At 54.6% G+C, this 25,818-nt stretch overlaps 2 protein-coding genes across 4 annotated transcripts in view; one reads left to right on the plus strand and one right to left on the minus strand.

The window, feature by feature from the left end:
• Positions 1–73: 73 nt before the first annotated feature.
• On the plus strand, positions 74–14,514 carry Ap5z1 (adaptor related protein complex 5 subunit zeta 1). The gene is made up of 17 exons (XM_006992682.4): positions 74–313; positions 3,285–3,419; positions 3,533–3,719; positions 4,107–4,251; positions 4,477–4,586; positions 5,311–5,479; positions 6,229–6,369; positions 6,936–6,973; positions 7,043–7,205; positions 8,176–8,357; positions 9,941–10,083; positions 10,427–10,567; positions 10,998–11,109; positions 11,898–11,995; positions 13,251–13,383; positions 13,456–13,670; positions 13,766–14,514. The coding sequence occupies exons 1-17, from the start codon at positions 273–275 to the stop codon at positions 14,034–14,036; spliced, it is 2,424 nt and encodes an 807-aa protein (XP_006992744.1). The 5' UTR covers positions 74–272; the 3' UTR covers positions 14,037–14,514.
• A 7,556-nt stretch (positions 14,515–22,070) lies between these two features.
• Radil (Rap associating with DIL domain) overlaps positions 22,071–25,818 on the minus strand; it is a 63,192-nt gene continuing 59,444 nt past the window's right edge. For all 3 annotated transcript variants that reach the window (XM_006992679.3, XM_042268614.2, XM_015986305.3), the window contains exons 11-15: positions 24,878–25,068; positions 24,004–24,355; positions 23,076–23,215; positions 22,647–22,786; positions 22,071–22,484 (exon numbers count right to left, since the gene is read on the minus strand). In XM_006992679.3, the coding sequence (XP_006992741.1) occupies positions 22,379–22,484; positions 22,647–22,786; positions 23,076–23,215; positions 24,004–24,355; positions 24,878–25,068 (929 nt within the window). In that variant the 3' untranslated portion in view covers positions 22,071–22,378. The remainder of the gene's footprint in view (positions 22,485–22,646; positions 22,787–23,075; positions 23,216–24,003; positions 24,356–24,877; positions 25,069–25,818) is intronic.

Genomic DNA, 25,818 nt, shown 5'->3' on the forward strand with positions numbered 1-25,818 from the left:
TGGCCCATGGCCTCCGCCCCGCCCACCTGACGCAATACCGGAAGTCTGTCTTTCGCTAGCAGGGTCCTCCCACGAGATGTGGCACCGGAAGCCGGCCGCTCGTGCTTCAAGTTCTCCCACGTGACGCAGCCGGGGCGTGGGAGGGATGTGCTGGGGCGGGAGGGAGGAGTGAGAGCGAGACAGACGTCGTTCGGGCACATGACACATCATGTGACACGACCCGGAAGTTCGCGACACGCCTTGGGCACGGGTGGCCTCTAAGCTGCATCAGGATGTTCTCGGCGGGCGCGGAGAGTCTGCTGCACCAGGCCAGGTCTGCAGATCTGGGGCCGGGGCCACGGGGCGAGACAAAGCTAAGGAGGGGCGGGGTGTCTGTGGTCCCGCTGCGCGGCTCGGGTGCCCGCGTAGCGCCGGGTCCCGGCCTCGGGACGCCTACGTGGAGTGTAAGTTGCACAACCCAACTAAGAAGTCCTCCCCATCGTGTCTGGTGCCAGGCTACGCTGGTCCTGCACTGAGCACCCTAGGTTGCGCCTTCCTTCCCAACTAGCGGGTCCAAGACTTGATGGCATTTGATCAGATGAAGGGAGTGTCTGCCAGAAGCCCAGATCTGGTGCATTTGGTAAACTTAAAAAGCAAAGGGACAAATCTGGACTCTGAGCTTGGGCCACTTGTGAGAGATTAAAATGTAGATGAGGTCTCTGGGATGTAGGGGAACAACAGCCTGAAAGAGCGTTCAAGTCTGGAGTCTGCAAACAAGACAGAACTCCGAGGAGGGCTCAATGGGTGAACGCCCTTGCAGCCAAGCCTGACAGCCTCGGTTCGACCCCTGGAGAAAATCAACTCCCTCAGGTTGTCTTCTGATCTCCACTCGAGCGCCCCCACATGCACATAAAGAAATACATGTAACAAATTAAAAACAAAAACAAAAACTCCCAAGATCTGTTAGAAAGTGTTTGGTGACCGAGCCACACAGTCTGCCCGCCGGCCCACACCGCCCTCCTAGCAGAGGGCATAGTTTTCATTTTAAGCAGTGTGTTTCATGGAGACTTTAGTCTTGGTCAGCATGTCACCTCATGCCAGCACGAAAATAACATTTCCCACTCAGATTCTGCTCAGGATCATGGGGCAGGTGGATGAAAGGCACAAGGACTCATTGAAATGATTTTTGTCCTGGGAGGGGTCCCCAGAAGCAATGGGGAGTTGTGGGAAAATTGGGTCGGCATTTTAAAGCTGTACTGAAGCTGTAACCACACGGTGCAGAGTATCTCTAGTTTGGTCATTTCATTCTCTGACTCATAGTTTATCACTGTGCCCGGGTTAGGGGTATCTCCCTTTCCTCACCCAGCCTCTTCTGTGGTACCTTATATGACTCTGGGTGGAGGATGTAGAAAACAAAGTAGGCTAGGGTGGTGGCGAAGTCGTTGGAGATCATCCTGCAGCCTTCAAAGAGACTAGGACGTGCAGTAGCTGCAGAGAGGCAGCTACCTGTCTGTTTTTGGTTCCCAGATGCCAAACAGCTGACAGGTCCAAAACGGGGCAGTGTGCAAACTGCAAGTAAGCCCTGTCTGGAGACCACAGTGGGCTGTCAGCCATGGTTAGGAAGTCGGAGGCCCCTCATCCAGTAATTTTTTTTCTCTTTTTTTTGAGCGGGGAATAATTGAGACAGAGCCTCACTGTGTGGCCCCAGGAACTTGCTTTGTAGACCAGACTGGCCTCAGACTCAGCAGAGATCCACTTGACTCTGCCTCCCCAATACCTCCGCACCAGGCAATTCCTTCATCGTGGGTCTTTATTTTGTGGTGTTGGGGATGGACCCCAGGGCCGCATGGTCTAGACAAGCGCCCTTCTGCCCTGCTGCAGTCCCCGCCCTCCTTTCCTTGCTGTTAAGCTTGGGAGAGAAGCTGAGAAACTGATTTCCACACTGGTGCTTAGTTTAGTCTCAGCATTGCGAGTTAAGCCAGCAACATACTATATCAGGCTTATCTTACCCCCTGCTGTAACCTTTGCTCTGCAGTGTAGCTTCTAGATTCCCTTTTCAAAAGCCGGAGGGAGGCTCACTGAAGCATGTCTGAAAGGCAGCTTGAGCTCAGAGGTAATGGAGCTCAGAGGTAGAGCGAGTGCTTCCTTATCATGTGCAAGGCCCTGGCTTCAAATCCATCACTGCCAGTGAAGGTGGGGGCTGGGAGACGTGGGTCGTGGTCGTGCACACCCATACATCTTGGGAGGACAAGGAAGGAGGATGAAGAGTTTGAGTCTGGGCTATGTAATAAGTTCAGCCTGGGCTATATAGCAAGACTCTGGGGAGGGAGGGGACTTAGACTAAATAGTTTTGACTTTTGAGAGGCCCATAAAAACCTTTTACTGAGTGTGTTGGCTCACTCTTGTAATGTCAGTGCTTGGAAGTGGAGGCAGGAGGATTTCTGCAAGCTCCAGGCTAGCCTGGGCTACAAAGTGAGGCCCAGTCTCAAAACAAAGGGGGGGAAAAAAAAGAAACCCTTAAAGTAGTGTTTTCTTTTTACCATTGGAACAACAGAACAAGGATGGATGAATCATCTTTATTAAAGGGTGTCACTAGGAAACTGGGGGTGCCGCATCTCAGTTCCAGGGGAGGATCCTGTCTACACTCCAGTTCCTGTAATCCTCCCTCCCAAGCACTGTGAGCCTGGATGGCTCTTCCCTACTTTCTCTGTGCTGGTTAGGGATAGTCCCCCTGGGGGACGTGCTTGTGGCTTAGGGCAGCACCATGATCTGTGGTGGTATTTTGTTTGTGTCTTAACAAATAAAGCTTGCATGGAGATCACTAGATAACCACAGAGGCCAGGCAGTGGTGTCACACACCTTTAATCCTAGCACTTGAGAGGAAAAAGCAAGAAGATCAGGAGTTCAAGGCCACCTGGGCTACTCGAGATTGAACCAGTCTAAAAGAGAAACAGAGCCGGGTGCTGGTGCTGGTGCTGGTGCTGGTGCTGGTGCTGGTGCTGGTGCTGGTGCTGGTGCTGGTGGTGCACACCTTTGATCCCAGCACTTGGGATCTCACATCTTTAATCTCAGCACTAGGGAGGTGGAACCAGGAAGTGAAATGGCTGGGCGGAGAGAGGAATATAAGGCAGGAGGAGACGGGAGCTCAGCTTCCTTAACTAACCTTCAGTAGAGGTTAAGTTAAGTCTCTCTAGCGTCTGGCTCCTTTACTGATCTTTCAGCATTTACCCCAATATCTGGCTCCAGGTTTTTATTATTGAGACCAGTTGGGATCCATGCTACCGTGGTTCCCCTTCCTTCCTTAGGGAGATACAGGATGAGGAACTGCAGCGATTCTGCACCCGGGTCACTAAGCTGCTGCAGGAACCCCCTGGGCCAGCCACCATGGATGCCCTGCAGAGGCTCTCGCTCATTGTCTCAGCCACCAAGTACCCCCGGAGGTGAGTGCACTGTGAATCCTTGTGCATCCCCAGACAGTCCCAGCCAGCTTCCCTGGGGTGTCAGTGTACTTGCCAGAGGCCTGACGTGTCTCCTGGTGGGTCTCGCCCTCCAGGCTGGAGAAGATGTGTCTGGACCTGTTGCAGACCACCCTCTGTTTGCCCACAAGCCCCGAGCAGCTTCAGGGCCTCTGTGCCGCTATCTTGAGAGAGATGTCACCTTTTGATGACCTGGCCCTGTCCTGTGATCACACCCAAAACACCCGTCAGCTCAGCCTCGTGGCCTCTTTGCTGTTGGCCCAGGTAAAACAGTTGTCACCGTTGGGGATGAGGTGGTGTCGATGGCGGCATCTGTTTCTGGTGGTTCTGAGATCTCGGGAATACAGCAAGCTGGTCTCTGTCCCCCAGTGCATCCACTCTGCCCAGAGCCCACTCCCTTGGATGCTCTAATGACTATCTCAAGTGTGCATAGCACCCCCATACCCTTGTGCACACACCCCAGGTCTCTGTTGATAGCTAAGTCAGACTTCAGGGCCTGGCCCACCAGTGTGATGTTCCTGAGCATAGGATTCCACACTTAAAGAGCGACTGCAGTATGCTTTCCAGATGCTTTCTGGGGATCGAACTCAGGTCCCTGTGCTGCCGAAGCACTCACTTTACCAGTCCTCAACTACCTGTCCTGCTTTGAAGGGAGACAGAAAAGGAGAGATCAGATGTGTGAGCCAGCGCATCTTCAAGATCCTTGAGAACCGGCAGCCCGAGGGCCCCAGTGTCAGGCACCTCCTCCCTGTCCTGTCCAAGGTCATTGGCCTGGCCCCAGGCACCCTCATGGAAGGTAGGTACTGGACACTTCTTCCCAAAAGGCCTTCTTGGCTCCTTTCCCACAGCAACCATCATCTCGGGCGTGGCAGAAGGAGGGTTACACTGTTGGAGAACCCTGAATAGCTTCCCAGCTTGTACCCATGGTGTGGGGGGTCTGGTGAGCCCCATTTTCTCTTGAGCAAACCTGGGAACCTGGAGGCTTAACTTTCCATCACTGCACCCCTGCCCTTCCCTACAGACCAGACCAACCTGCTCAGCAAAAGGCTAGTGGACTGGCTGCGCTACGCCAGCATCCAGCAAGGGCTCCCGTACTCAGGGGGCTTCTTCTCTACACCCAGGACCCGGCAGGTGAGTGGCAGCTGCTTCAGGTTCGCAGGGAGCTGAAATCACAAAAGCTGTCACAGGCTGGGGACGAGGCTCAGTTGGTAGAGCATTTGCCTAGTGTGCATGAAGCCATGGGTTCAAGTCCCAGAACCACGTAAAACTGAGTGTGGTGCTGCACACCTGCAGTCCCAGAACCTAGGAGGTGGAAGCAAGAGAATCAGGAGTTCAAGGTCATCCTCAGCTACACAGCAAGTTTGAGGACAGAATGATGTACACAAGACCCTGTCACAAAAACAAAACAACACGACTATCTCCTCTGAGAGTGCTCATTCTCTGTCTCCCATGCATGGACACTGCACATGCCAGTATGACCAGACGTGTTCCCATGGCGGTCCTTCCCCTTGGTTCCAGTCAGGTTTCTCATTGCTGTCTCTGCCTCTGAGTAGGGAGTGCCCAGGAGGGGGAGTGTACTCTGGGTCTGGCCAGCTCCTCAGTGTGTGTGGCTCCTGCTCAGTGCCTACAGAGGAGGATGTGGACACATCTGAGCTGCAGTCGTACCGTGTGTCTTTAGGTCTTGGGGTAGGCCTGCTGGATCTAGGAGTGTGGATGCATCCTGCAGTGCAACCTTGGAGAGGGCAGGTGTGCAGGCCCCTGGGCCGTGCTGGAGCTCACAGCCTCACATGATTTCTGTACTGAGTGGTTCGTGAGCCCACCAGGCTCGTCCTCAGCCCTGTCCTTCCTCCCACAGCCAGGTCCCATCACTGAGGTGGATGGAGCAGTGGCTTCTGACTTCTTCACGGTACTCTCCACGGGCCAGCACTTCACAGAGGACCAGTGGCTGAACGTGCAGGCCTTCTCTATGCTTCGGAAGTGGCTGCTGCACAGTGGCCCTGAGGACCCAGGCAGTCCAGATGCAGGTGTGCCCAGGGTGGGACAGAGAGGGGTAGAAAGCACAAGTACACTGTGACTTGGGTGCAGGTCAGGGGTGGGCAGGAGGCAGCTGAGCCCTATAAGGACACCACAGGTGTCTATAGACCAAACAAGGAGTGTGATCAGTTCGGAGGCCAGCACCAGAGGCACTCTGAGCCCAGGAAGAGCTGAGAACACAGCCCAGCACCCTTTGCAGGCATACTGATGTCTCCACAAGGTGCTCCCAGAGAGCCAGATGGATCATCCAGGGCAGCTACTCACAGGCCTATCTGATCTTGCCCCATCTGCAGACTTGGTTTACAGACAGTCAAACTCAGCTGTCCATGGTGGTACATGCTCATGAGCCCAGAACTTGGAGGTGGAGGCAGGAGGATCAGGGAATTCAAGGCCAGTCTCAGCTACGTAGTTTGAACCCAGCCTGGGCCACAACCCAGGCTGTTTTGAGGCCCTGTCTCAAAAACACAAAACTAAGCTAAGTGTAGGGATCCGTACCTATTCTGCCGGCACCTGGGACTCTGAAGAAGAAGGATTATAGGTTTGAGACCAGCCTCAGCTACATAGCAAGACCCTAATTCATACGCTCAAAAACAAACAGAAAACCAACTAGTAACCCAGACAAATCTGTGCATGTGGCTCCGGTGACAACAGCCTCATACCCAATGACGTGAGCGACCTTGAGCGCTCCAGGAAGCTGCTGGGCCGTGTGTCTGTCCTACAGATGTGTTTTCTCCTACAGATGACAAGTCGGAGCTGGAGGGATCCACCTTGTCTGTGCTGTCCGCCACCTCCACTGCCAGCCGCCTGCTGCCCCCTCGGGAGCGGCTGAGGGAGGTGGCCTTCGAGTACTGCCAGCGCCTGTTGGAACAGAGTAACCGGAGTGAGTCCCCAGGCTACCACCACCTGGCCCCAGCCCACATTGCCCTCCAGGGTGGGGTCAAGGCAGCCGAGCTAACTGAGTATCTGATTGAAAAGAGCTGGCGGGGAATGGAGGGAGAGAGGGCCCAGCAGCTAAGAGCACTTGCCGCTCTTGCAAAGGACCTGGTTTTGGTCCCACAGGGTTTCCCAGAGTAACTACAGTTAGAGAGGATCTGATGCCCGCTTCTGGCCTCCTCAGACACCAGACACACATACATAATATGTAGAAAAAACACCCATTCACTTGAATTGAAATTAAAAATAAAATCTTGAAAAGAAGAGCTGGGGATCTCAGCTCACTGTGGGGTCAGGACAGTGTGTCCTTGTGTCTGAGGACAGGCCCTACCTGTGTGTCTAGCTCCTCACCTCTGGCATCTAGGGTCCACCCATCTTGTACACATCTTATGGGCACCAGTCCCCGACCCCCGTCTTGTCACGTGACTACTCATTGTCCTGGTCTCAGCTTCTAGGACACAGGCTGCCTTGTTATGGGGCTGTTTTGAGACAAGTCAGTTTTCTCTTTTCCAGGAGCCTTGAGGAAGGGAGACTCCGACCTACAGAAAGCTGTAAGTGGCCTGCAGGGTGGCTGGGGCAGCTGCTGCCGGGACCCCTGACCCAGCTCAGTGTCCCTGCAGTGCCTGGTGGAAGCTGTGTTGGTGCTGGACGTGCTGTGCCGGCAGGACCCCTCCTTCCTTTTCCGCACCCTCTCCTGTCTGAAGGCCCTGCATAGGAGGCTGGGTGAAGACCCTGGCAGCGAGCGGGCACTGGTGCCCCTTGCTCAGTTCTTCCTGAACCATGGTGAGTCTGGATACATGGAAAGTTTCTTCTAGGCACTCAGAGGCTCTCACATGTACAGTTTTGTTTTGTTTGTTTATTGGTGGTACTGGGCATGGAACCCAGGTCCTTCATATACTAGACAAGTGCTCTGCTGCTGAGCCACACCCCAGCCCCTCACTGGGGGATTCTAGGCAGGTGCTCTACCACTGAGCCACACCCCAACCCCTCACTTGGGGATTCTAGGCAGGGGCTCTACCACTGAGCCACACCCCAGCCCCTCACTGGGGGATTCTAGGCAGGTGCTCTACCACTGAGTCACACCCCAGCCCTCACTGGGGGATTCTAGGCAGGTGCTCTACCACTGAGCCACACCCCAGCCCCTCTCTGGGGGATTCTAGGCAGGTGCTCCACCACTGAGATATACCCCAGCCCCTCACTGGGGGGGTGGTTCTAGGTGAGTTTAATCCCCAGCCCTCTTTTTGATTGTTTTGTTTTGTTTTTTATGAGTTTGGTTTTTCTTTGTTTTGAAACAGGCACTCATGTGTAGCTCTGGCTGACCTGGAACTCATGGAGGTCCACCTGCCTCTGTCTCCCAAGTGCTGGGTTTAAAAGAGTGTGCCACCACACCTTAGCCTCTCTTTTATTTCGGAATGGGTTCTCTCAAACTTGCCCAGGCTGGTCTTGAACTTGGGATTCTTCTGTTTTAGCTTCCTGAGTGGCTGAGATTACAGTTCCCAGGCAAGCTCAGAACTCTGCTCTACCATGGGCCCATGAAAGTCAGACATTGCGGCCTACACCTTTCCCGACAGTGTCCCCGTGGGTGGTGCTCTGAGGCCTAAGGGAGGCGACAGCATCTACAGAAGCCTTTCGGGTTTCTGGAGACGTGTGCCCCTGGAGGCTCGGCCACACTCTGAGTTCTTTAACCCAGGTTACACTGCAGGTGCTACCTTCCGCAGCACCTAATGCCCTGGTGGCCTCTGGTGTCTTTCAGGGGAGGCAGCCGCCATGGATGCAGAAGCCATCTACCAGCACCTGCTCAGCAGACTCCCTTCTGAGCGCTTCTACAGCCCGACCCTTGCCTTCGAGGTCATACACTTCTGCACACACAACCTGGCTCTGTTTGACCCCCACTTCCTCAGCCTTCTCAGGTTGAACTTCCCTAGTCTGTTCAAGGCACGTGTGGGCGTCTTTGCAGGTGGGCCCAGGGCAAGGTGTTAGGGCTGGGAGTCTCCGTGTATCATAACATACAAACAGCATCATCTCAGACAGCCACATGGCAGCCAGACATGGTGCTACGTACATGTAATCCCAGCACAAGGGAGGCTGAGGCAAGGCGATCAGAAGTAGGAGTTCAAGGCCTGCTTCAGTTACATAGCAGTTCCAGGTCAGCCTGGGCTACGTGACACCCTGTCTCAAAAAGCAAACAAAGCTGGATGTGTCAGCACACACCTTTAATCCTGGCACTCAGGAGGCAGAGGCAAGAGGATCTCTAAGGAGTTCAAGACCAGCCTGGTCTACATAGGGAGTTCCAGGATGGCCAGGGTCCCATAGGGACACCTTGTCTCAAAAACAAACAACAAAAAGAAAAATCTAAGGGCTGGAGAGATGGTTCAGTGGTTAAGAGCACTGGCTGTTCTTGCAAAGAACCTAGGTTCAATTCCTAGCATATGGTGGCTCACAACCATCTGTTACTAATTCCCAGGGATCCAGTGCCCTCTGCTCGCCTCTTCAGGCGCTTTATGCACACAGTGCCCATGCATACGCGCTGGCAAACCACTCATACACATGAAATAATATCTAAAAAACAAACTAATATCATGCAGAGGCAGGAGATGGATGGGCTGACTTTGAGCTGGCCAGCTTCAGTTTTGAGATACCTCTGCTCCAGGAAGCCAAGCCTCCTGGGTGCCAGATTGTAGGTATGTGCAGTCATGCCTGGCTTGACCCATGGCATTACTCAGACTGGTGCATTCAGTCCATTACTACGAGCCTGTGATGGATCTGTGGGAGGGGTGTGTGTGTGTGTGTGTGTGTGTGCGAGTGCGTGCGTGCGTGCGTGCGTGCGTGCGCGCTTCTGGAGGTCAGAGGTCAACCTCAGGTGGTGTTCGTCAAACAATGGGGCCTCTCTTTGATCTGGAACTCTCCAAGTGGACTAACCTGTCTGTAGCAAGCCCCAGAAATCTGCCTGTCTCTACCTCCCCAGTGCAGGGCATGCACCACCACACCTGGAATTTAGGGTTCTGGGGGCTAGAACCAAGGTTCCCGTGTGTGCACGGCAAGTACTTTCCTGACTGGGCCATCTCCCTACCCCAGCGTTCAGTCCTTTTCCTAAAGAGTGATTCAGGAATGGCTAACCTCATTGCTGGCACAAAATTGGCTACAAAGGACGAAATAGAAGAGCAGACGTGGCCAGAGAGATGGCTCCAGCTAGTAAAGACACTTGATGCTGACGGGTGGAAGTTCCGGCCTTGGGATCCACGTGTTAAAACGAGAGACCCAACTCCTGCACGGTGTCCTTTGGCTTCCCATTTGTGTGCGTGTGCACGTGCTCACACTAACAGTAGTCAATGAAATCCTCAGAACATGGCCCAAAACACACAGCCTCATCTCGGGCAGTGTGGGGAGGAAGGGGGGTGGGTCCAGCTGCCCCGTCTGAACAGTGTCTCAGTGGTGTGAGTGGGCAGTAGGAGCCACTGGTTGAGGCCATGGCCAGCCAGCGTCCTCCCGCCCTGTCTGAGCCACTGTATCGCCCACAGTTCCTGGCTTGGAACAGCCCTCCCCTCACAGCCGAGTTCGTGGTACTCCTGCCAGCTCTGGTGGATGCTGGCACGGCCGTGGAGATGTTACACGCACTGCTTGACCTGCCCTGCCTGACTGCTGCCCTGGACCTACAGCTCAGGTGGCCACTCTGCCCTGGGCAGCCCTGCCCCCTCCCATGCAGCCAGCACCAGCGCTGCTCTCCTCACTGCTCCCGACCCCTGACCAGAGCCCCTGCAAGACTCCGGACCGCAACAGCACATCTCTGGTCCCTTCACCACCCACCCAGAGCAGCGCCCGAGCCCCAGGGCTCCTCAGCACTTCCGTGTCCAGCAAGGGGAGTCTCCCATGCTCTGCGGCCCAGATTGCCTCCCCAGCCCTGCAAGCCTGTGGTGCTACAGCAGGTGCCCCTGGCGTCGGGACAAATAGGACCATGGTTGACTTGTGCTGAGAGTAGCATCCCAGCCCAGCTTCTGTCCTCTTAGGTTCACACAGACCCCATCAGAAAGGCCACTTTGGGACGTCTCCCTCAAGATTCCTAGCTGCCTGGAGGCCTTCCGGGACCCACAGCTCCAAGGACTCTTCCGCCACCTGCTTCGTACCAAGGCCAGCCGCTCCACAGAGAGGTGGGAGCCCTGGGCCAATCAGCACATCCATGATGTGGGACTCTGTGTTCTCACCCTCAGCCTGGGGAGGGAGCCTTGGGCCCCCACTGCAGCCCTGGGTATGGAAGGGCTCCTGGCCCAGAGCCTGGGCTCCACTGCTTGACCCAGCCCTCGGTTGATGCTGTGAGCAGTCCACTCTATAGATGGGAAAACTATATATTCTGGGGAGTAAAAGGACCAGGAGTGGCCTGCAGGCCTCTCAGGTCAGCCTGTGCTGACCTGTCCCTGGCTCTGCTCTCCTGGAGCCCCTGACATCTCCTGGCCTTGAGCCCCGAGGAGCAAGTGAACCATGACTGCCTGTGTCTGGCCACAGCACCCCTTTTTCTGGTTGCTGTGGGTCACTCAGGAAGTAACAGTGAGTGAGCACTCAGGAGCCCCGCTGTATCCCCAGACTGATGCCACTTCACCAGCTGCTGAAGCCCATGGCCAGCTGTGCCCGGGTAACCCAGTGTGCAGAGGCAGTACCCATCCTGCTTCAGGCCTTCTTCTCAGCGGTGACCCAGGTGAGCCCACCACCTGGGATCTCTCCCCTGTAGACCTCATATAGCCAAGAGGAACCAGGCCAGAGTGTGGTGCTCTGGCCTGACCCCACGCGAGGTTTGTCTTGCCACACCCTCCATGGCTCCTCTGAGTAAGAGACAGGGAGAGGACTGCTCATACTTCAGCCTTCAGGGTGGGGCAGGCACATGACCCTCGAGGCTGGCACCACAAGCTAGGGCCAGAACAGCATGAGCCCCGTACCCTGGGGCCCCATGGCCCATGGTTCCCTCCCGGCTGCTGTTCACAGGTCGATGACTGCAAGCCCACAGAAGCCCTTGAGGTAGGCTAGTAACAGAACGGGGCCATTTGGGGTCACCCAGATGGACAGGACAGAACCTTGGCCTCGGGGAACAGGCTTATTTTTTTGTTCTTGTTTTTGAGACACTGCCTCTGTATAAACCCACTGGCCTGGAGGTCTCCATGTGGACTAGACTGGCCTCAAACTCTCATCCCCCTGCCTCTGTCTCCCAAGTGCTCGGGGTAAAGGTTTGTGCCACTGCGCCCTTCAGCAGAGCAGGGTCCTAAACGAAAGATACAGGGCAGGAGCAGGGCTGGAGAAGCTGGGGCTTCCAGGTCCTCTCCTAGCCCCCACTACACGCCCCCCATCCCTCAGGTGCTGCGGGAGGGAGGGAGGGAGGGAGGAGATTCACCCCTAAGTCATGCTCCCACTTTGTGGCCTCAGCCCTCCTGAGGGTAGAAGATAACAGTGCCCACTGCCCAAGACTGAACCCGCCTTTGTTCTCCACCCCAGTTTGCTGACGGGGCCCTGATCAACCAGCTGGCGCTGCTGCTCCTGGACAGAAGTGACTCCCTCTACCAGGTCCCTCGGTATGAGGCCCGTGTGCACAGGTAGGCTCAGCCCTGGCAGGGTCACCAGTGCCTGTGGCACACAGACCGGATCCCTCTGCCTCTCCTGTCCTGCGCACAGGCCAGGGGTCTCGAGCACTCTGCTATGCTGCCGGCCCCTCCCTCCTCCATCTCATCTCCCATTCAGGACATTCTGGTGCTGCCCTCCTCCAAGACTCTCTGTGCCCCTTCAAGGTGGCCTCATGTCTCTATTGCAGAGGCCCCTGTCCACCAAGGTCCTTTTTCTTTAGAGCAGTGGTTCTCAACCTTCCTAATACTGCGACCCTTTAATGCAGTTCCTCTGTTGTGGTGACCTCTAACCCCAACCATAAAGTTATTTTCATTGCTACTTCATAGTTGTAATTTTGCTCCTGTTAATGAATCATAATGATATGCAGGATTTCTGATATTTGACCTCAAAGTGTCACAACCCACAGGTTAAGAACCACTGCTTTAGCTCATTTATTCTCAGACACATACACACACCATCCTGGGGATTAACCCTAGGGCCACCTGAGTGCTAGATAAGTGCTCTACCACTGAGCCACACCCCAGCCCCTCACTGGGGGATTCTAGGCAGGTGCTCTACCACTGAGCCACACCCCAGCCCCTCACTGGGGGATTCTAGGCAGGTGCTCTACCACTGAGCCACACCCCAGCCCCTCACTGGGGGATTCTAGGCAGGTGCTCTACCACTGAGCCACACCCCAGCCCCTCACTGGGGGATTCTAGGCAGGTGCTCTACCACTGAGCCACACCCCAGCCCCTCACTGGGGGAGTCTAGGCAGGTGCTCTACCACTGAGCCACACCCCAGCCCCTCACTGGGGGATTCTAGGCAGGTGCTCTACCACTGAGCCACACCCCAGCCCCTCACTGGGGGAGTCTAGGCAGGTGCTCTACCACTGAGCCACACCCCAGCCCCTCACTGGGGTAGTCTAGGCAGGTGCTCTACCACTGAGTCACACCCCAGCCCCTCATTTGGGGATTCTAGGCAGGCCATCTACTCTTCAGTTTTATGACAGGTCTCACTCCAGTCCGGGCTATCCTAGAACTCAGCATTCCGCCTGCCTCACTCTCTCATAGCCTGGATTTCAGGCAGGCATGTCCCCAGTGGAGTGAAAAGCTTTCAATAGGGGGCAGTTCTTAATCTCCTGACTTCAACTGACTGCTCCTGGCTCTCCCGCATCAAATAGGCTGGGGTCAGATCTGACCCGAGCACACACAGCTTCACAGGGTTGGTTCCCTCTATCCTGGCAGGGTGCTGAGCTCCCAGCTCCTGGTACTGTGTAAGCTGAAGCCGTCGCTGGTGGTGGAGCTGTCCCGAGAGCTTCTCGAGTTTGTGGGGAGCGTGAGCAGCATCTGCAGCCGAGCCAGCATGTTCACCTGTGTGGTAAGAACATGCCCGCCCTCCCGCCATCGGACAGGAAGCCCCGTGTGTGCTGAGCCTCTGTTCTGGGCGTAGGTGTGGGCCATTGGCGAGTACCTGTCGGTGACCTGTGACAAGAGGTGCACAGTGGAGCAGATCAACAGGTTCTTTGAAGCCCTGGAGGCCCTGCTGTTCGAAGTCACCCAGTCCCGTCCCTCGGCCGACCTGCCCTGCTGTCCCCCACAGGTGGTCACTGCACTCATGACCACGCTGACCAAGCTGGCCTCCCGGAGCCAAGACCTGATCCCAAGGTATCCTGCTAGGGAGCACAGAGCAGGAACCCATAGAGGGCGGCTTCAGGCAACTGGTCCTTGGCAACTAAATAGCCGAACCCTTCTCCCCCCAGGGTGTCACTGTTCCTGTCAAAAATTCGGACCCTGGCCCAGAACCCAGCCACCAGCTCTGTGCACAGTGAGGAGGACGCAGAAGCCATCCGTACCCGGGCCACAGAGCTACTGGCTCTCCTGAAGATGCCCAGTGTGGCCCAGTTTGTGTTCACACCCACTGCAGGCGTGTGCCAGCCCCGCTACCACCGAGACACCAACACGGCCCTGCCCCTGGCCCTGCGCACCGTCAGCCGGCTGGTGGAGAAGGAGGCTGGCCTCTTGCCAGGTTGAAGGGACAGTCACCACCTGAACACTGGCTACAGCTGAAGAGCCTGAGCGGTCAGCCTGATGTCAGAGCTGAGCTGCAGGCTTGGGTGACTAGAGGGGGAGGAAGTGGACATGGCCCTCAAAATGACATCACTAGCTCCTGGGGATGAGTCATCCAGCCTTGTCCCCATGGCTGGCCGCACTCAGCCTTGAGCAGCTCAAAGATGGCTGAGCACCGTTTCCTAGGCTGAGCAGAAGCGGCCTGGTCTGCTCACTGCTGTTAACTCATTTCTGGAGTTAGGAGCAAGGAGCAGTACAGGAACAATAAACTTCATAAAATTGCTTATGCTGGGCAGTGGTGGTGCAGCCCTTTAATCCCAGCACTGGGGAGGCAGAGGCAGGCGGATCTCTGAGTTTGAGGCCAGCCTGGTCTACAGAGTGAGTTCCAGGACAGCCAGGGCTACACAGAGAAACCCTCAAAAAATAAACAATCAAAACTGTATTTATGTGTAGGTGCATACACACACCACAGCACACACACGGAGAGCAGGAGACAACTTTGGAGAGTCCTCTTCTTCATGGTGTCCTGGCCGATTGTGTGGCTTGGTAACAACCACTTTTACCTACTGAGCCATCTTGCCTGCCCCAAATAAACCTTTAAAATGCTATGTACAGCTGAAATCCTCAGACTGAGAGATAACCAAGGAGCCTGAGCATGGCCTGGAGCCCGGCTGTTGCCCTTCCCACCTTGCCCTGTGTATAGGAAAATCCCTGGTTCTCCTGTTTGGCTCCAGTGTCCTGGATGTGACAGAAGTGACATGCTCGGGAGTCGAGGCTGTAGCTCAGCCAGTGAAGTGTTACTCAGCAGGCACAAAGCCCAGCGTAACCCAGGCATTGTAGTGCACACCTGCAATCCCAGCACTCGGGAGGTGGAGGCAGGAGGGTCAGAAGTTGAAGGTCATCCTTTGCTATGCAGCAACCTGGAGGGCAGCCTGGGCTACAGAAGAAATTGGGCCTGGAAGACGACTCAGCACATAAAAGGCTTTACCACATAAGCCTGATGACCCACGTTTGGCCCTGGACCCCAGGTGTAGAGCCAGGTGCTGTGGTGTGTGCGCACCTGCGGAGACAGCGTCCTTTTAAAGCTCACAGGCCACTAGCCTGGGGTATGCAGAGCAGCGGGAGAACAAGATGGAAGGCAAGAACCAACTCCCAGAAGGCATGCTATGCCTTTTTATGTGAATAAGACGTTTTAAAAGCCAAATAAAATTCAAGTACTCAGGAGGATGCAGTGTCCCCCGGGTACACCTGCAGTGATGTTGCCTAATCATGCTGTTTCATAACTTAAGGCTGTGGGGAGGCACCGAGGAGTCCTATGTGCTCCTGTAGTCCTGCACAGAAGCACCCAGGCTTCATGCTGGTGCTCAGGGCTGCAGGGCCCCTGCTTTAGCCTTTTTGCAGTTTCCCTGAGCTGAGCTAGAGCTGCTTAGCGGGAGCCACTCAGGTGCTGGCAGTATATGGCCACCAGAGGGCGCCATTGCCTTTAGTCTATTGCTGGGCAAGCATTTGACCCTGCCCACAGCTCCACCCTTCACTTTCTGCTTCTGGGCTCTGCACTGTACTCCTCTCCCTGTGTTGGGTGGGGCTGGAGCTCTCTAAGGAAACACAGGTTTAAGGCTTAAGCTGAGCTCTGTGGCAACATGGGGGTACTCCTACCCAGGCCACAGGGGTGCTGCAGCCCACGTGGGCCTTTTGTCTAGGTTTATGTTCAGGGAAACCTTTGCTTGTTGTCACGAGGCCTGCTGTGCCCTGACCAAAGCCCCTCCCTGAGCTGGGCCTGGACAGATGTGCTCAGAGAGTGACCCACACTGTCTGTCTTGTGCCACCTGTTCCCTGGGAGGGCAGCTAGCCCTAGAACAGGGGCAGAGGAAACAGTGGTATTGCCGTGATCTTCATTCAGGAACACAGGTGGTTTAAAGAACTTAACCTTTTATTTTACGTGTGTGCGTGTTTGGCCTGCACGTGTGTCAGTGCACTGTGTGCGGGCATTGCATGCAGAGGTCAGAGGGCATCAGACCCCCTTGGAACTGGAGTTATCAGTGGCTTACCATGTGGGTGCTGAGAATAGAACACATGTCCTTGGGAAGAGCAGCCAGTGCTCTTAACCACTGACCCATCTCTTCAGTTCTGAACACTGGTATCCTTCAGTCCTGAGCAAGATTCAGACGGCTCCACTGTGCACTGAACGCAGTTGATAAAGCCATGCCAGGTAAACAAGGGCAGAGGTGTTTGAGAACACACCGCCTTCTTCCTGGTGGACACCACTCAAAGATAAGTGCCCACTCGGATGGCAGAGGCTGGCCTGGCTACTCTGCTCTCAGAGTCTAGCCGCCAGGGGTGAGGGTCACATGGGTTCAGCTGCTTCTCCCACCTTCAGCCAGCCAGAGAGCAGGACTGGCCTGGGCTCCAAGCTCCCAGGCACTCGTGGACCTGTGAAGCTTTTACATATTCACACCTGCTTTTTAGCACTGTTGTAATCGATCTTTCGCATGAATGCTTGACAACACATACCATGGGTTTTTTGTGCGTGTAATATGATTGTGTGTACAGTGTGTGTATGCATGTGTGCTTGCGCGCACGCACACACACACCTGGATGTAGAATGTTTTCCTCAGTTGTTCTCTACTAATTTAAATTTTTTCTTGTATTTTATTTGGGAGGGGGTGTGTGTGTGCCACAGCGGAGCATGTGTGGTGGTCAGAGGACAGTTTTAAGTTAGTTCTGTCGTAGGGCTCGTTCTCAGGTCATCAGGCTCTGCTGCGAGTACTCTTACCTGCTGAGCCATCTCACCAAACCACTTTTTTAAAAAACAATTTTTTATTGAAAACAGTTATTTTCATATAATTTATTCTGATCAGTTTCCTCTCCCTTATCTCCTCCCACCTCCGAACCTTTCCAACACCACATCTTCTTTCTCTCTCCCTTAAGAAACTAAACAGGCAGCCTGGTGGTGGCACACGCCTTTAATCCCACCACTCAGAAGGCAGAGCCAGGCAGATCTCTAAGTTCAAGGCCAGCCTGGTCTACAGAGTGAGTTCCAGGACAAGAACCAAAACTACACAGAGAAACCCTGTCTCAAAAGAAGAAGAAAGGAAGGAAGGGAGGGAGGGAGGGAGGGAGGGAGGGAGGGAGGGAGGGAGGAAGGAAGGAAGGAAGGAAGGAAGGAAGGAAGGAAGGAAGGAAGGAAGGAAGGAAGGAAGGAAGGGAAGAAGAGCAGGCAAATAAAAAGGACAAACCCCCAAAAAAATTCTCAGAAAGCAGGAGAAACACGTGCAATATGAGACAAGAAAAAAAAATCCAAAATACCTGTGAGTTTGTGTTAGCCATCTGCTGCTGCTGGGCACGGGGCCCTCCCTTAAGTGTGGTTTGTATACCCAATGAGACTTTCTTGGAGAAGCTAATTTTTCCTTTGTGAATGGTTGGTAATTGGAGAAAGTTTCTTGGTTGGGGATGGGAGCTCATGGCTACTCCCCCATCTCAGCACTGGGACCGTCTGGTTTGGATCTGTGCATGCTGCCAGTCTCTGTGGGTTAACATGTCAGTCCTGTTGTGTCTGGAAGACGCTGTGTCCTTGGTGTCCTCCATCCCCTCGGGCTCTTACAATCTTTCTACCTCCTCTTCAGTGTGGTTCCCTGAGCCCTGATGGGAGGGAGTTGATGGAGACATCTGTTAGGACTCAGAGTTCCAGGGTCTGTCGCTGCATGTTGTACAGTTGAAATCACAAGGGTCACTCACTGAACCCAGAGCTCACAGGTTCAGCTAACCTGGCGGGCAGATCCAGAGATGTTCCTAACACACACACACACACACACACACACACACACACACACACACAAGCACACACACACACCAGCACACACACCAGCACATGCTCACATCAGCACACACATACACCCCAGCACACAACACAACTAGTACACACACACACACACACACACAATCAGCACACACATAACCAGCACACAAACATCATACACATATCAGCACTGCACATATCAGCACACACACACCAGCACACACCCCAGCACATGCTCATATCAGCACGCACATAAACACCCCAGTGTGGTGGTAATCTAATTGTATTGAAATATTATTTTGATTTGTACTGAAATATTAATTTGATTGTATGTTAATAAATAAAGTTGTCTGGGGGTCAGAGCTATTAGAGCCATAGCAAGAGTGTGGCGGTGGTGGCACACGCCTTTAATCCCATAGATATCTGTGTGTTCAGGGTCAGAGCTATTAGAGCCATAGCAAGAGTGTGGCGGTGGTGGCACACGCCTTTAATCCCATAAGATCTCTGTGTGTTCAGGGATACAGTCAGCATTGGAGACATATGCCTTTAAGACCTAGGGGGCTGTACATTCAGACAGTGACGAGGCAGTCATGTGTTTGGGTTTACAACCAATGAGAAGGCAGAACAACATACTATAAAAAAACGAGCCGACAGGAGGTAGCTCTCTTTTCGCGAAGCTGGGACAGCAGGAAGAAGGGTGAGATTTTAGCTCTGAGCTCTGACTTCTCAGCTTTCTCTTTTACATTGTTTCTGTGTTTCTTATTTAATAAGACGGTTGGTTACATCAATACCCCAGCACACACACACTAGTACACACACACACACACACACACACACACACACACACACACACACACACAAACACACACACCAGCACTGAGGTCAGAGGCACACATTGTGCTTTTACGCAGGCAATGGGAATGTCTCCATAGGCTTGGCAACAAACACTTTGCCACCTGAGCTTTATCTCCTATATTGTGCGCTTTTGTTTTTATTAATGACAGAATAAGCATGAAGGAGCCCACTATCCAGTATCAGAATTGCAGTATTGGCGACACCCCAGCTCCCGGTGAGCTCCTAGTCCATGCACTCTGCTCCACTGTTGAGCCCTAAAGGCTGTCCTAAGTGAGTTGCTTGAAAAGCAGAATTCTCTCCGTGTCAGCAGGCATCCCTTGATAGGTTTCCTCACTTTGTTGTGAGGGTCATGCTGGCTCATCGCAGGCCTCTTGCTGGACTTCTTCCAGTAACGCTACTCTGCAGGAATGTGGAGCCCCCTAGTCTGCTACCTAGCATGGGGCTTGTGACCAAAGAAATAAAGTGAAGACCAAGACTTGGCCCCTGCACCAGCTGCAGCCCACCAGCTCAGTTCTGGGCTGTAAGCATTTCTTTTCTTCTGGACAAAGCCATGTGTTTTAATTCTTTTAAAAATACATTTAGGAGCCGGGCGGTGGTGGCGCACGCCTTTAATCCCAGCACCCGGGAGGCAGAGCCAGGCGGATCCCTGTGAGTTCGAGGCCAGCCTGGGCTACCAAGTGAGCTCCAGGAAAGGCACAAAGCTACACAGAGAAACCCTGTCTCGAAAAACCAAAAAAAAAAAAAAAAAAAAAAAAAAAAAAAAAAAAATACAGTTAGGGGTGGGGGACTGAAGAGATGATGGTTCGGTAGTTAAGAGTGCCTATTGCTCTTGCAGAGGACCTGGATTGGGTTCCCAGCACCACATGGCAGCTCACAACCGCATGGAACTCTGCTGCAGATCTAGCACCCTCTTCTAGCCCCAGCGAACTCCTGAATGTGCACGGTACACATAAGCTCATATAAGCACACACATAAACACATTTTTTACAATCTTGAAAAAAATAGATTTAGGGGCCCACAAGATGACAACTCAGCAGGTAAATGCTCCTATGCCGAGCCTGCTGACCCAAGTTGAAGCCCCAGGACCTATGTGGTGGAGAGAATGGACCCCCAGAGATGTCCTCTGACCTCCATATGCACACCATGGCATGCATGCACACCTCAACAACTCCACTGCATGCACACCAAATAAATCAATAAAAACATAGTAAGGTTTTTTAAAAATATACTTTATCCGTCATCTTGGGCATCACCAAGTTGGGGCTGCCTATCCAAGCTGGGTGGAAATACGCAGCAACAGCAGCAGCTAGAAAGGGCCTGCAGCAGACACACTGCAGCTCTTCATGGCAACCAGGAGGGGGCAGCATGGAGAATCATGAGAGCAAGTAATAGGGCCAATGGAGGACATGGCTACAGACGGCTATCCCCTCCACAAAGATCCATTTCATGTGGAGCGTTTGCAGCTGACTGGGACCCCCACGTCCCCACAGTCTCTATTCCTGATAAAAAAAAAAATATGAGGACCTCGGGCTAGAGAGATAGCTCAATGGGTAAAGCCCCTCCCACACAAGCATATGTATCTGAGTTCGAATCCCCAGAACCTACACAAAGCTAGCTGCAGTAGCACGTGTCTAATCCTCATGTTCCCACAGTGAGATGGGAGGAACAGAGAGAATACTGGAGGCTCTCAGGTCACCCAGCCTGGTGCATACAGCAGCAAACAACAGAAAGAGATCCAGTCTGAAACAAGGGGGACGTGGGGGCTGACAACTGAGGTTGTCTCCTTATGTCAACACGTGCTGTGCACATGCATGTGTAAACACACACACACACTCCCCAAACTCTTAAAAGACAAGGACCTGGCCAAGTTCTCCCACTGGCTCTGTGCACACCAAGGACATGGATAGAGCTGCTGACCCCACTGAAGATGTCGAGCGGGGCCAAGTTTGTTCACACCCGGTGTGGGCATGTGACAGCTGCTATCCCAGTATACCCAGACCCTGCTGGAGGAGGAGGCTGGCTTCCCAACAGTGTAGAGGGATGTGGGCCAGGGAAGAAAATCTTAAGTGTCCACGTTCAACTTCCTGCTTTGGTGACCAGTGACAAGTGGGGAAGAGCAGAAGTCATCTGGGCAGGGAGGGAGGGCTCAAGGCTGGCTCAATCATCCGGCTTCTCCAGGCCTGTAGACGCCTTTCTTTGGAGAGATACTAAGCAGTGGTTTAAAATGGAGACAGGCACAGGGATCCCGCTGTAAGCCCCGAAGCGGGTGGCTGAAACCAGACTACAGTGGGTAGGGAGCCGCCCCGAACCACCTCCTCCACAGGGAGCTCCCCACCGGCCTGGGCCAGTCACAGAAAGGACCAAAGGACCGGGCCACACGGGCTTGTGCTTCTTCTTTCCTGGCTTCAGGGGAGCTGCAGTCCTGGGGTAGAGGGTCAGTCAAATAATCCCTTCCATAGCCTCGCTCAGGGGAGCAGGCCTGCGATTCCAGCTGCCCAGGAGGTTGAGGCAGGAAGGTAGAAAGCTCACAGTCTGCTCGGGCTACAGAGCAAGGCGCCAAACTGGGCAACTCAGTGAGACTGTTGCAAAACAAAATATAAAAAGAGGGGCTGAGGGATGTAGCCCAGGGGTAGAGCACCTGCCTAGAATCCCCCAGTGAGGGGCTGGGGTGTGACTCAGTGGTAGAGCACCTGCCTAGAATCCCCCAGTGAGGGGCTGGGGTGTAGCTCAGTGGTAGAGCACCTGCCTAGAATCCCCCAGTGAGGGGCTGGGGTGTGGCTCAGTGGTAGAGCCCCTGCCTAGAATCCCCCAGTGAGGGGCTGGGGTGTGGCTAAATGGTAGAGCACCTGCCTAGAATCCCCCAGTGAGGGGCTGGGGTGTGGCTCAGTGGTAGAGCACCTGCCTAGAATCCCCCAGTGAGGGGCTGGGGTGTGGCTCAGTGGTAGAGCACCTGCCTAGAATCCCCCAGTGAGGGGCTGGGGTGTGGCTCAGTGGTAGAGCACCTGCCTAGAATCCCCCAGTGAGGGGCTGGGGTGTGGCTCAGTGGTAGAGCACCTGCCTAGAATCCCCCAGTGAGGGGCTGGGGTGTGACTCAGTGGTAGAGCACCTGCCTAGAATCCCCCAGTGAAGGGCTGGGTGTGGCTCAGTGGTAGAGCACCTGCCTAACACATCAAGAGCCCTGGGTTTAATCCCCAGAACCAGAAGCAGTGGGGAACTATATCTATCACAATCTGTATTAGGGCCACTCAAGGCTTCACCTATGCTGGCTGGGCAAGAAGGGTTGGTCACAAGAACCACTGGCTTCCCTCAGTGTTACCCAGTGTTACCCACAATGCAGATCCTGCATCTTCACTGTAAGAATACGAAAGATAGTTTATTGAGTCTCAATTCTCCATTAAAGTCTTTAAACATAAAAGCTCTGTAGGAAATGTCACAACTTAGTGTCATCTGTCATATAAATAAATATACACTAAGATGTACACTATCAACAGGTGTCCTCAACGTGAGGCCACAACATAGTGAAGTCAACTTTAAAACCCAGGATTGGCTGGACTGGGGAGTGGGGGGCTTAGGTGGGGGGCGCAGCGGGCAGGTGTTGGTGGCACCTGGTGAGGATACAGGAAGCAGGCGCTGGGGGCAAGGGTCCTTTGGTCTATTAGGAGGGGGGCTTGCGGAAGCGAATTTTCTTGGCTGTTTCCACGTCAGACTTGGCAACAAGAAATCTCATCTTCTTGCCTCCATGTCGGATCAGATCTACTGCCCTGAAATCAAGGAAAGAGGTGAAGACGACACAGAGGAGCCAGCAGCAGCCTGGTCTCTGCCTCCCCCCAGCCCTCCCCCCCCCTCCCCTGGATGCAGGACTGGCTTGCTTGTGTCCCCGACCCCTCTCTGGTCCTGTGGTGCAGGCCAGGCGTGGCACATACCTCATATAGCTGACATTCATCAGGCTGCTGCCGTTCACTTCCAGGATTCGGTCCCCTAGTGACAACCGCCCATCAGATGCTGCGGGGCTCCCAGGAAGCAGGGTCTGTATGTAGAGTCCTGGGGCCCCCAGAGGTGTGTGCTGGGAAGAAGCAGGGGGCCTCAGGATACTGCGCTGCTGCTAACATGTGCTTTCCCCAGTAAAGACCCTGTACTGCACAGCCCTCCCAGTGAACACGCTTGGAACTAGCCAGCTCACAAATTACGGTCCTTGTGTGTCCCACGGGGAAGCACTGGGCCCCATCAGTGCTCCCAAAGGCGGGCCGGCCCATGAAACAACTCAGGCATTTCTCACTGGCCCCGACTATGGTCAAACTGGAGAGGAGGGGTCTACAAGGATGGGAAGAGAGCTGAAGTCTAGGGGTCCTCACCATCCCATCAATCAGGCCCATCCCCAGCCCCGAGGGGCCTCGCTCGAGCTCCACCATGAACACATAGCAGAAGTCCTCCGTGCTGGAGCTGGGGCTGGAGGCTTCAGCAGGAGGTTCAGCAGCAGCCTGAACAGTGTCTCCTGGGTGGGCAGAGAAGAAGGGAGGGATAAGGGGTCCGTGGGTTTGAGGGCCAGCACTCATCCCCAGAGTCAGGACACCGGGGACTTCTGGGAGATACAGAGATGCCCCTCATGACAGCATGGCAAGTGCTCCTGGAGCCCCAGGAAGACACCAGCTGGATAGAACATGACAGCAAGCCTGGGAAGGGACAGGCGACTCAACAGGACATTATCCTGAGGCCACTGTCTTCCAGAGGCCATGGACCCAATGCCTATGGGCAGCCTAGCTTCCCTGCCACCTCTTCAATGCCCTACTCTCCCCCCCCATGCCCCCACACCAGGATGCGACTGTAAGTCCGTCCTCCCTGAGGCCTCCTCCACTGTGTCCAGACCCTGCTTCGAACTCCAGGCTAACAGAGGCCCACCCTAAGGTCCTGCGCCTCTCTCTTAACAGAGCATGTGTCTGAGTGGGTATCTCAGGACAGGGCCTGACCTAACGGTTCTGAGCTTCGGCCCCAGAACCTGAGCAGGCAGCTTGCCTTGTCCTGCTCCATCGAGTGTTCAATGCCAGGGTGCCGTCAGACTTGACGGAGCATCAAGGACACAATGGTAAGAGTCCTCATGAGCCAGGTGGGCCCCACTGTGCACAAATATGTATCTGTATGTGCTCAAACATAGGTGCACATGCCCCCACCTGCCCCTATTATCCCGAACAGGTGCTAAGGAGCATGCTGATCAGCAGCTGATAGAACAGCCCAAGAAGACCCAAAGTAGGGTTTCTACCCAATCATAAGCAGGCCAGGCCTCACCTTCTAGACCCACACCGGCAGGGCCGCCTGGTCCATTCCTCTGCCCCTCAAGGAGTGCTTTTCCACAGAGGCCGCTGGGCTCTGGCCAGCCGGGGCCTCCAGGCTGCAGGCCCAGCGGCGTGCTGGGAGGGGTGAGCAGGCAGGAGGAGTCAGTGTGCAGAGAGCCGCTCTGCGAGCCCCTGCGGTCCCCTCGTGTAGGCTGTCTTCCGGGAGGGCCCTGTGCCCAGGGAGCTCCAGTGACAGGGAGAGAATGGGCAGGGACAGTTTCAACAGCTCCTCTGCCTGAGTCCCTCTTAGCCAGGGGGCAGCCATGGCCTTCCGGATGCCCCTCAGGAATGGTGTGGTACAGGCCCTGGAAAGAGAGGTGGGCAAAACTGAGGCCCTAGCCGGGCAGTGGCGGCGTACCCCTTTAATTCCAGCACTCAGGAGGCAGAGGCAGGTGAATCTCTGTGACTTCGAGGCCAGCCTGGGCTACAGTGAGTTCCAGGAAAGGCGCCAAAGCTACACAGAGAAACCTTGTCTTTAAAAACCAAAAAAAAAAGTTGAGGCCCTGAGAAGGGGACAGGCCAGGTACCTATGGTGCCTCCCTGTGAAGAATAGAGAAAACAGACAAGCCACCCTCACCGTAGAGGACATGGGTCCAGCCAGGCCATGCCAGGCACAAAGAATGAGTGAAGACGTTTGCAAACCTTCAGCTCAGATGGAGCCCCTAAATCTCTTGGTCATACCTGCTGCATCCCTCAGCCCACTCTAGACAACCTGTGCCTGCTTCTGCCAACAGTCAGCGAAGTTTGTCTCAGTTCAGTTCACGGCTACAGCCACAGGCTGCTCTGAGTGACCCAGTCCCCCCACCAACATCCCTGCCCTACCCTACCTCGATGCCCTCAGGCCGGGCAGGCCCACTGTCAGGGCTGGCTTGGCCCCTCAGTCCCCACAGGAAGTAGCGGATGTAGAGCAGGTGCTGGTAAAGGTTGTCCTCCAGGCAGTTGGCCTCCAGGTCCACTTGGAAGCCCTGGCTCGGCAGAACGATGGGGGGTGGGTTTTCATAGGACTCCAAGATGTTCTCTGCAGTGGAGAGAGTGGGGGTGCTGGGATCTGGCCTCTCCTCCCTCCGCCGTAGGTCCTCACCCACCCACGGAGGACCTAAGACAGCAAGAGCTGAGCAGGATGAGTCCCAGCCTAGACTCTGAATTCCGACGAGGCTGTAGAGACCGAGCAGAGCCCACACATACCTGTGTATCACTAGGACACACATACATGTACACTGGGAAGTTAATATGTGCAGATCCTAGATGGGGATGGAGGCAGGAACCTTTCTGGGATGCCAGCTCTGAGCTCTCAGCACAGAGCTTGGTGCATGGGTTTGGGGGAGTGTTCTGATACCAACTGGTAAATTGGGAGGGACCCAGTGGGATCAGGTGGAGCCAAGAGTGCTGTTTTGAGGCGTCCTCTGGGCCCAGGCCAGCCAGTGGTGGCCAGGTAACAGGAAGACAGTGGGAAGCCCTTACGTACACCACAGCCTACTGTTTACCAGCCTGCACTTTTTGTTTACACACTGTGAATGCATGTTTATGAAGGAAGATGTGTGTAACTAACAAACTGAAATTCACATGTACACATAAATGCACCAGGGCATGCCCATGTGCGTGTGTGTGGACAGCACATGTGCTCACAGGAATGTCTCCAGAGGGTTTGAAACTGCCCCCCCCACACACACACTGTTCATGTCCTGATGGGTGCCAGTTGGGCCCTAGTCTGAAGCCCTGAGACAGGGGCACAGTAGGACCCTGGGTGGAGGTGCCAGGTAGCAGGGGC

The sequence above is a fragment of the Peromyscus maniculatus genome, chromosome 23, assembly GCF_049852395.1.
Source record: "Peromyscus maniculatus bairdii isolate BWxNUB_F1_BW_parent chromosome 23, HU_Pman_BW_mat_3.1, whole genome shotgun sequence".
NCBI lineage: Eukaryota > Metazoa > Chordata > Mammalia > Rodentia > Cricetidae > Peromyscus > Peromyscus maniculatus.

What these genes read in the sequence shown, in the direction of transcription:
- Ap5z1 (XM_006992682.4), top strand. Translation starts at nt 273, where the DNA reads ATGTTCTCGGCGGGCGCGGAGAGTCTGCTGCACCAGGCCAG. An exon ending in GCCACCAAGTACCCCCGGAG is followed by an intron (nt 3,420 to 3,532) that starts GTGAGTGCACTG and finishes CTCGCCCTCCAG; the next exon opens with GCTGGAGAAGATGTGTCTGG. An exon ending in GCCAGCCGCTCCACAGAGAG is followed by an intron (nt 10,568 to 10,997) that starts GTGGGAGCCCTG and finishes CTGTATCCCCAG; the next exon opens with ACTGATGCCACTTCACCAGC.